Source organism: Corvus hawaiiensis, chromosome 5 (genome assembly GCF_020740725.1).
Source record: "Corvus hawaiiensis isolate bCorHaw1 chromosome 5, bCorHaw1.pri.cur, whole genome shotgun sequence".
NCBI classification, from domain to species: Eukaryota; Metazoa; Chordata; class Aves; order Passeriformes; family Corvidae; genus Corvus; species Corvus hawaiiensis.
In genome coordinates, this window is record NC_063217.1 from 36,429,558 (window position 1) to 36,439,176 (window position 9,619).

Sequence of the window (9,619 nt, forward strand, 5' to 3'; positions counted from 1 at the left end):
CTTCTTCTATTATGGAAAGTTAAAGAGCACCAGGAATTACGGAATTTACAGGAGAAGAAATTAAGTCCTACTGAAGTTGTAGCAGTAGGGAGAAATTGTTATTTATTTCACTTTAGCAACCAAAACCATTATTTCGGTGAGGAAAAAAAAAGTTGCTAGAAGTTGCAAACTCTTTAGTCAAACAAATATAATTGCTATTTCAAGTTTTATAAAGGAAGCCACATTAACTATGTTCATACTTCCCTGGGACAATCTCTAGTTTCCAGTTTGAAGAGTAATCTTTATGTTATCTTATATGTAACTTTGTGCTTCACCTACATCAATTCTGACATGTTCAGAGTGGCATAACAGCACACGTACAGAAAAACTGAACTGACCCTCAGGCAGCATCTGTGAAAGACTTTTGGGCCAAGCTGTGCATATTTTGACAATCCTGATTCCTCCTACCTTTCCATCATCTGAAAATTCACAAGCAATAAAGAGCACACAAACCAACATTCCTATTAATGGAAGCACTTGATTTGTTGCATCTTTATACTGTTTTCACCAGATGATCACAAACAGCTAACACGCCAGAGAAACATTTTGGAAGTTTTCCAGAAATACGTGCCAATACCTTATAAAAAAGCAGGGTAAAATCACGTGTCATTTTCACCAAGTAACGTATATGCTCATCTGTCAGCTGGCAAACCTGTAAGAAAGACAAGAATGATTTTTAGAACATTATGGTGCTAAGGGACAATGGCAAAAAAAGACTTCTGAGGTAGGTGCGATTTGAACACTGATGTGGAGTTGCTTTTCTTCATGTTGTGATAATTCCCTGACTTCATATTATATGTATCATCTCAGTAAAACATCACATGTTCACATTCTATGCTACAAAAACTCACTGCTTGCACACCAAACAACATGCTTTGCCTCAACCAAGCAAAACATGTGGCAGAAAATTAAGTTGTCTTCCCCTGTATTGACCAAAGAGTTCATGATCACATGAATCACAGTTAGCAAGTCTCACATACCTCCTAATTTCCTCATGGATCATAATACGACCTATCATCCTGAGACTCTTTCCTCTGAGAGATATTCAAGAAGAATATGTGACCCAAAGGCATCACTATTAGAGAGATGTATCAACCAAGTATTTTTTAAGAACTCAAAACTTTAAATCACATTTTTCTTTTTTTCTGCCACACTGAAGATAAAATTAAAATCCAGATTAATCCCATGAACAATTTTCAAAATACTATGTTTAAAAAACTTTTAAATTACTAATCTTCACCTGCTTCCATTTACATTCTACGTAATCTCAATCTGTTTTGCAAATATCTTCTCAACCAGAGTTTGGAGACACACACTTAAGGATCTTAAAACAGAAAAAGTATGATAAACAGTGGTCGAAAAAACAATTGATGCCAGCTAGCAGGACAAGAAGTGGAAGAAGAAGCAGCAAAAATAATCAACTCTACCACATAAACTATTTTGGGTAGTAACTGAACAAAGAAAACCTGAGCAGTTTTCACTTTCCCTTATTTATGGATTGTCAGTTTAATGGTAGCATAACAGGATGCTAGACATAGTCAGAATATGAAAGTTAATCAGCTCCAAAGAGTGCCATGACAAAAACCTCCTGTTATAATGATAGAACATTAATTTAGTGTCTAAGAATAATTTAAGAAATGACAGATGACAAAACAAAAGTAAGAAGATAGCAAAATATTATATTATTATGTATTTACATTCTTAATACTTTGGTGTCCTTCAAAACCATCTTGAGACATTCACCCACCTTAAGAGCTGGATGAAGACCACTATCAAACAGTGCTTCATTTTTTATGATATTTCCCACTCCAGGTAATACTGCTTGATCCAGTAACACATCACACAACATGCGGGTGTTCTGCTGCTTAATCTCATGTTCTGCTCTTGAGAAGCTAAACTTTGGAGAACAGACATCCAAGCTTTCCATCATCCTCACTTTCTGCTCACACTCAGCTGCATTTCTGGACGAGAAAAAAACACTGATTCATTTTTATTTTAAATATATTCTTATGTAGCAGTGTGGTTTTAAAAACAACACAACAAATTATAATACAACATTATATGCAGATAACAGAAACCATGAAAATACCAGTGACAGGAAGAGGCACAGAAATTCCATTAAGCACCTCTTCCAAAAACAATGATACACACATCTAGTCCAACATACAAGAAGTCATCTCATTTTGTTCCTATTAGCTTGAAAAATACTTGCCAGCTCCTTGCTTTAAAACTGTTTCCAAGATGGAAAGCCCATGTGTTCAGACCCTTGAACATAACTAACCGTATGGTTATATGGTCCATTAGTTACAACATGACATTTATGCGTATATATATAGATATATATAAAATATATTTATATATTACATTTCAAGTAATTACAGAATATTCTAAGTTGGAAGGATCCCACAAGGATCATGAAGTCCAACTCTTAAGTGAGTGGCCCATATGGGGATCAAACCCACAATCCTGGCATTATTAACACCATGCTCTAACCAACTGAGCTAATTATACTTATGTAAAAGATATAAGTAGTAGTAGATTATTAATAGTAGTTACAAAAAAAAAATTCAGATTTTAAGATATACATTTTATTAGGTTAAGCATAATCATTGAAAATAATACAGTACAAGAAGTCTTGGGCTTACATCAGATTTTGTGTTTTGTAATTTTAAGTATGCTTATATATGTTACATGAATTTACATGCCCCTTTCCACTCAAGAGCCTCAATCACTTTAAAATCAAGCTCACTGGTATTTTTATTAGCAGTGTGAAGTACAATGCTAATGGGCATAAACATCTGCTTGATGTAAATTAGAACAATTATAAAAGTTTGCTTCCAAAAGGAAAAAAATAAAAACCCAGCCTTGGGAGAATAAAAATTTGAAACCAGTAATCATGACAGGTTGTTTGTTACCCTTGTTAAGAAGTGAGACTTTCATGGAAATTAACAGAGCAATGGGTTTCAGCATACAGATTTAGGGGTAGAATTAAATCAAACTTTCATTCCCAGTCTTGACACTACCTAATGACACTATGGCACGGAACTACTTTAACTGTATGTAAGCTCTGATACAAAACTAACAAACTTAAATAAATCTGGTATGTTTAGGAAGTTTTGTCTTGATAGCATCCACGCACTTAACAATTTGTACATGATTTTTCATTTTCCTTAAAAGAATGTTATAAAAAGAAAGACACTGTTTTGTTAGTTTCTGCTTTACCTGTACTCTACTGTCACATCGCAAAAACAAATGGTATCCTCTGTAAGCTGTATCTCCAAAACTGGCTGTGCTCCATTTCTGTCTTTGCTTCCATCAGGATTAATGCGCATGGAACCGTTCATACCAAAGTGAATCCTCGGAAAGAAAGAGAGTTTTTATAGGTATTTTAACTTCACTATGGTTTCCAAGCATTACACCAGTCTATTTTCAGAAGCTGTGAACCTTACCTAACCAAGTCAGTATGTATGTACATTAATTCTAGTCATTACCAGTAACACAGCAACAAACTATTTGCTTACAAAGCGCTTAATTCCCAGAGAAGAAAGAATGCTCCCCAAGGAAAAACCCCTCCAAAATACAGCTGGTTTTAAGTAGTCTTCATAATTCATTATACAGAACTCAAACCTGATCATTAAGTAGCACCATTTTCTGGTGCACTTAGAATTTTTTTCACTCGACATGCTGATCTTCCAACATAGATTCTTAAACCTTCAGGCAGGCTGAAAGAAATGAGGCTACTTGACCAGAAAATTTTGTTAAATCAGGCAGAAAGCACCTGATATGGAAAGAAAGACTTTAGTCCCCATATTGCCACCACTGTTATCACATCGCAGCTACATCCAGGAATGCCATAAACAAAGTAATTAGTATTTGCCATATGTTGTTTTCGGCTTTTCTTTGCCTACAACCAAGGCAAAACCTGCAGGTCAATTAAAAATTAATAAAAGAAATAAACTGAAAAATGCACAGATGGCAAAGTAGAAGAACAGACTCTTTCAAGCATTCATTTTACAGATTAGTAATGCTTTAAGTCTTACATTTTATAAAATATTCTGCCAGGAGCTTTGCTTGAGCAAAGGGCAAGTCTGGCTATTATCTCATACATTTTATTTATTACAAATTCACCTGGTACAATCAAGTCCTAAAAACCATAAGATAGAAGGAACGTCCTATTACTATACACTGTATATCAGAAAAAGTGGATTATTTTGTAGTTACAAGAAGATTTAACAGATTAAACTACATAAATGACCAAAGAAATGCAGTATCAGGTCTGTATTTCCTTTAAGCCCAGCTTTCTTACATTTCAGGAAAGACAGGCATTTTAAGTATTTACAGATGGGCTAAGACAACAGGTCATTAAGCATATTCTTAAAGTTAACTCTTTAAAATTTGAAAAAAAATTAATGCTACGAGTTACTTACAAGCCTGTGTCTTTCCAAAACTCTTCTTACACGTCAGTTCAGGTGATATAGTTGCTTCAGTCACTTTTATCTTCAATAACCACTTTCAATTCTGAAGTGCCGTGAGTAGTACTGCACAGGCTTAACTAGCCAAACTTATTTTTAAACCTAGACAAATTTCTTTTTAAACCAAACTCTTGCATCTTGCTAACAAATGATAATGCACTAAATGCTTCCAGAAAGTTATTTTTAATTCAATTTAATAGATGATGCTTTCATTTACCAAGCTCCAGTATACTGTTTTAAAGGAACTTTAAGAATCACAACTATTTAGCTATCTTACTGCCTTCTCAGTTCATGACTAGAAAAAAATGCATCATCACTACACATTTACATTCAAAAGCCCTAAGAAATCTATAAAATTTCATTCTAAAGTGTTTCATTACCTCAGATGTCCTGAAATAGGGCAAAATAGAAATCTTCTCATTTTAATTACAAATTGAAAAAGCATGCTAATTAAACCTAGTATCTGTTATTCAATGAGAATTAGTAGTAAGAAGTAGTTGATTTCTTGTTTTAAAGTAAAAAGGTGAGACTTTAGAATTATTTAGTGCTACACAATATTGCAGGGATCTGCATGCACTGGATCTGTTTAGTCTCTAGAAAATGCAATTTCCTATTTGAAACAAAGCATGTCAAAAAGTAACTGTCCTTTTCAGATACCTTTATATTGAATCTTGGAGTAAAGCAGTAAATTATCTGAACATGTGACTATATCTAGTACTCCTGTACTGCAGAGAGGCTGATGAGAAATTTCTCTGTAACACTTTCAAACCTCTGAAGTGCAATTAGCAAGAACAAGATGACCCCAAAAATACACTCAGTTTGAATGCATAGGAAGCCTTTTTCTCATTTCTTACCTCAAAGCTTTCTCATCAAAATACATAAAAAGTTCCTTTCCCAATGTCTCCACACCTCTGTAAACATGTCCAACAAGAAAATCATGACCAGTGATTCTCTCTTTACTTGCAGCAGTCTGAAAAACAAGTACACACACACAAGGATTAAAGAGAATTTGTACTGCTTTGATTCTAGCATCAGTACACATTCAGCAAGCAGCTGTATGAACTTATTTTCCAACTTGGACAACATTAACTATTTCCTCCTTAAGCATTCTACCAAAAACAATGGGACTATTAACCCAGGAAGCAGTCACTATTGCTAATGCTATCATAACTTAGCTCAATTTTTTTCCTAATTGAAACAATACATCTTTTTTTATCAGGAAATTTTATGCCTTTTCCTTTGAGTCATGAATTTTATATAAGAGTTTCAGACTGGTGTAAAATAAACAGGTACCGTTTGAATATTAAAAACATGTCAGAGTGTCAATTCTGCCATTTGCAGATCTATATTCTTCTCCAAATGTTAGTAATAAGCTTTCAGCGTTTTGCATGGTGCATTGTGTATTACAGAAAAGCCTCTGCTGAGCCCACAGAGATATCTCTCTCCTCCTACTAGTTTAAAGTCTAATCTCAGAAGCAGGTGAGCAGCAGGTATGACACTACTAGAGGACAAGATAATTGTGAGATTGAAGCAGTGGCATTTTTTTGCTTAGCACATGAAAATACACTGAAATTGTAAGGGATGTCTACAGATTATCTCATCCAAACACCTGGTCAAAGCAGAATACACTTAGCACAGGGAGCCCAAGGCCTTGTCCAGTCAAATTCAGAGCAGCTCCAGGGAGGGATACTCCAGTCTCCTTGGGCCCTTTTTCTATGGCTTGCCTATTGTTGAGGTGGAAAATTTTTCCTAATACATAATGAGAATTTCTCCTATTGCCACCTGCATCTGCTGCTTCTCACCCACTGTGCACCTCCAACAGGAGTCTAGCTCTGTCTCCTCCATATCCTCCTTACAGGTAGCTGAGGAGAGCAATAAAATCCCAGTTCTGTCAGCTTCTCCTTGTGCACCATGTGCTTCAGCCTGCTAATCATACCAGAGTACTCACTAGTATATTGTTATTATCTCGTTATTACTGGGGAGTTGGAAACCCAGGTGCAGCCTTTCAAGTGCTCATCAGAAGTAAGAATCACTCTCCTCAACCTGCAGAGCCCAGCATGGGGCTGTCCCTCTTCCTTGGAAGGGCATGCTAGTTGACTCAGCATTTGCAGGACCCTAGGTCCTTTTTTGATGCAGAGCCATTTTCCATCTGAGCAGCAGCCAGGACTGTGCTGTTCCATGACACTCTTCTGTTCCAACCACAGGATTCTGCAAGTCCTGCAAATGCTGAACTTGAGTTTCTACCAGCCCATTTTTCCCAACCTGTGAAGGTCCCCCTGACTAGCACCCCAATGTCCATTCAGACCCTGCTGAAAACTGCGAGCAGCAGATTCACTTTCAGCATAGCCCTAACTGCAAGGCAGATACACATATCACTGCTTCAATCACAGCACTCAATTTCAATGCAAATATGTATGAAACATACATTTCTGGCAAATCAGCAAGGCTTCTGCTAGTTAGTGATATTTCAGAGCTACTCTCTATGCAATCTCCCACTGTATTATTACCTTGAAATGATATACATTTAGAGAGTTTTATGGCTATTATTCTGTCAAGTAGGAAAATAAAAATATTTCTTGCATAACATCACTTTCTTTGTCTGTTATCAAAATACAAAGAAAGAAAAATTTTGCTCCCATATAAACAGTTCATGCTTTCCAGCTGGAGTCTGTTGCTGTGCAACAAAGTTTATTTTAACTCCAAGCCATTCAGGTTTGTCAAAAATAAACCAGAACAAGAAATGACTGAGATGGAAAACTTGCCTTTTCAAATATTTGAAGTTAAATTCATACCACTTTGGTATCAAGCAAACCCCTACAGCCATCATAGTACAAACTCTCCGTAACAGTGTAATCTTCAGCAGTGGCCAAGGCTTTGGCCATGGTTAGCAGCCCCTGTGAAATCTAAAAAGTCGAAGACCCTTAGGATGGTGATTTTCCAATTACTAGAGTCTGCCCTGAGGTGACTTCTACTGCATAACGTGATGAACACCAATCAATTTGACAAGAGTGAGATTTCTTTTTGAAACCTTAGCAGCATAACTCCTTCAAAAATCTGCCCTGGAAGATATTAACCTATAAAGACTAAACTTAAGAAAGACATTATCTTCGACAGAGATATCTTCAACCACATTCTTTCCTAAATTGTTTCACTGAAGTACTATCTTACTGTGCCTTAATTACAAACTCCTACACTGCTTTATACACGCTGCAAGTGGGTAAAAATTCCCCAACTTTCTGCCTGGAGGCATGCAATGTACTTAACTTGGGACACAAGCAACACACAGTGTCTTACAGATGCGCAAAACCAGGCATGGAAAAAAGATCCCTTAGCTAGCTCTGTATTCAAAACCAGAGGAGTGTACCTCCATGTTCATCAGCCAAGGCCTGCTTACTGTCACCCTGATTTCTCTGCCTGCTACAAGGTCTCACGAGTCTCAGCAGCTTTGTACTAGTGTACTATTTTATGCTGTCAAATGAAAGGATAAAAACTAGCAGGAAAATGACATACTGTGTACACTGAAAGCAGATGTCACACTCTTTATTTAAATACTTGGTCTAATTAAAATTGCTTTAAAAAGTAATTATAGAAATAAAAGCCCCCTTTCTGCAGGTCAACATGTACCTTTCTCATGTACCACATAGATTAGAATCATAGCGTGGCTTGGTTTGGAAGGGACCTTAAAGATCATCTAGCACATGCAAACACTGAGGAGATTATGAACAAATAAAATTAGTAAAAATTTTCCTTATATTTAACATTTCATCAAGCAACGTGGTATTTTGAAATTTATCGTAAGCGAACACGAGTGATTCTAAAAGCTTTTCCTCATCATTCCTCAAAGCTCCTGTTTCTACAGCTTCAGAATCGCCTTTACACATGCGACCTGCTGAGAACTATTATACTGATAACAGGAATATTTCATAACTTGAAGAATGAAAACAGTACTGACGGATGACACCCACCACCACCACCCACGGACGACGGCAGCTGCGGCACGGGAGGCACCACCCACCCTGCTCTGAGCTCCGTGTCCTCGCAGCCCAGGGGCTCCTGCCCGCTCGCTTGCTCTCACTCAAACCTGCCGGCGTTCACCACTGCGGGCACCCAGGCGCAAAAGGGCTGGGCCCCCGCTGCGCGAGACGGCTGCCCCGGCCTGGCCCGGCCGCCGGGCCGTGCCGCTCCCCCGCCCCGGCCCTGTCGCCGGCCCTGTCCCAAGCTCCGCGCCCCCGTGCCCGCGCCCTCACCGCGCCGCCGCCCCGCGCGGCCCGCACGCGCTGTCCCCGGCGCAGGCGCGCCCGCAGGCGCTCGGCGCAGAGCGCGCAGCCCGGGCCCTCCACCATGGCCGCGAGCGCCCCGCGCCGCCTCCGCCCGCCCTTCGAATGTCCCGCGCGCCTGAGGGCGGTGCTGCCGCGCGGGCCCCGCCCCACACAGCCGGCGCGCTGCTGCTGTTTGTGCTCTGCTCTGCGGTAGCTGCTGGCCGTCGTTTTGGACAATAACGGGGCTACCATGAGAGTCTCTGGGCTCCTGGTAGCTCCCTGTTATTGTCTAAAACACTCGCAAATGCGTCTTCTTTCAAAACTTAATCCGCAATTAGAAATTAGTTTCAGCTTTTAAAAAGTCGGTATTTGTCCGTTTCCGCGCTTTCACGTGTCGGAGGAAAATAACTTTAAGGGATGGGACTATGCAATTACACGAATTTATTGTTTAAAATAACAAACGCATCAGCCGAGGCGTGAGATTTTACAACACCTCCGAGTAATGGCGACTAGTCACAAGATTTAGGGTTACATCGTAATTTATAACTTTCTAATCCAATAGACACTTAAAACGACACTTTGTTTTGGATTTATGACCTATCACCTGTGGCACTGCTCACTGCAATGCAGCTGCGTCTTGACCAATAACTTCTCATGTCACGTACACACAGATGTCTCTATTATACCATCTACATTCTTAACTTAAACTGTATAAAATCACACTATTATATTTTAAAACCCTCCACCAAAATACCCAGTGTACAATTTAACTTATAACTATAGGAATACAAGCTTGTAATCCTTTTGTCAATTAAGCCAGACCTAGTCTCTTCCAGGGTTGTAAATCAA

The 9,619-nt window shown here is 38.6% G+C and overlaps 1 protein-coding gene across 3 annotated transcripts in view; it reads right to left on the bottom strand.

The window, feature by feature from the left end:
* Positions 1–8,869, bottom strand: part of NEIL3 (nei like DNA glycosylase 3) — a 28,684-nt gene extending 19,815 nt beyond the window's left edge. For 2 of the 3 annotated variants that reach the window (XM_048303912.1, XM_048303911.1), the window contains exons 1-5: positions 8,759–8,869; positions 5,366–5,481; positions 3,262–3,396; positions 1,787–2,000; positions 617–691 (exon numbers count right to left, since the gene is read on the bottom strand). In XM_048303912.1, coding sequence (XP_048159869.1) covers positions 617–691; positions 1,787–2,000; positions 3,262–3,396; positions 5,366–5,481; positions 8,759–8,854 — 636 coding nt within the window. In that variant the 5' untranslated portion in view covers positions 8,855–8,869. Of the gene's footprint in view, positions 1–616; positions 692–1,786; positions 2,001–3,261; positions 3,397–5,365; positions 5,482–8,526; positions 8,633–8,758 lie in introns of those variants that run through there. The other variant, XM_048303913.1, reaches the window with a different exon arrangement.
* Between the last annotated feature and the right edge of the window lie 750 nt (positions 8,870–9,619).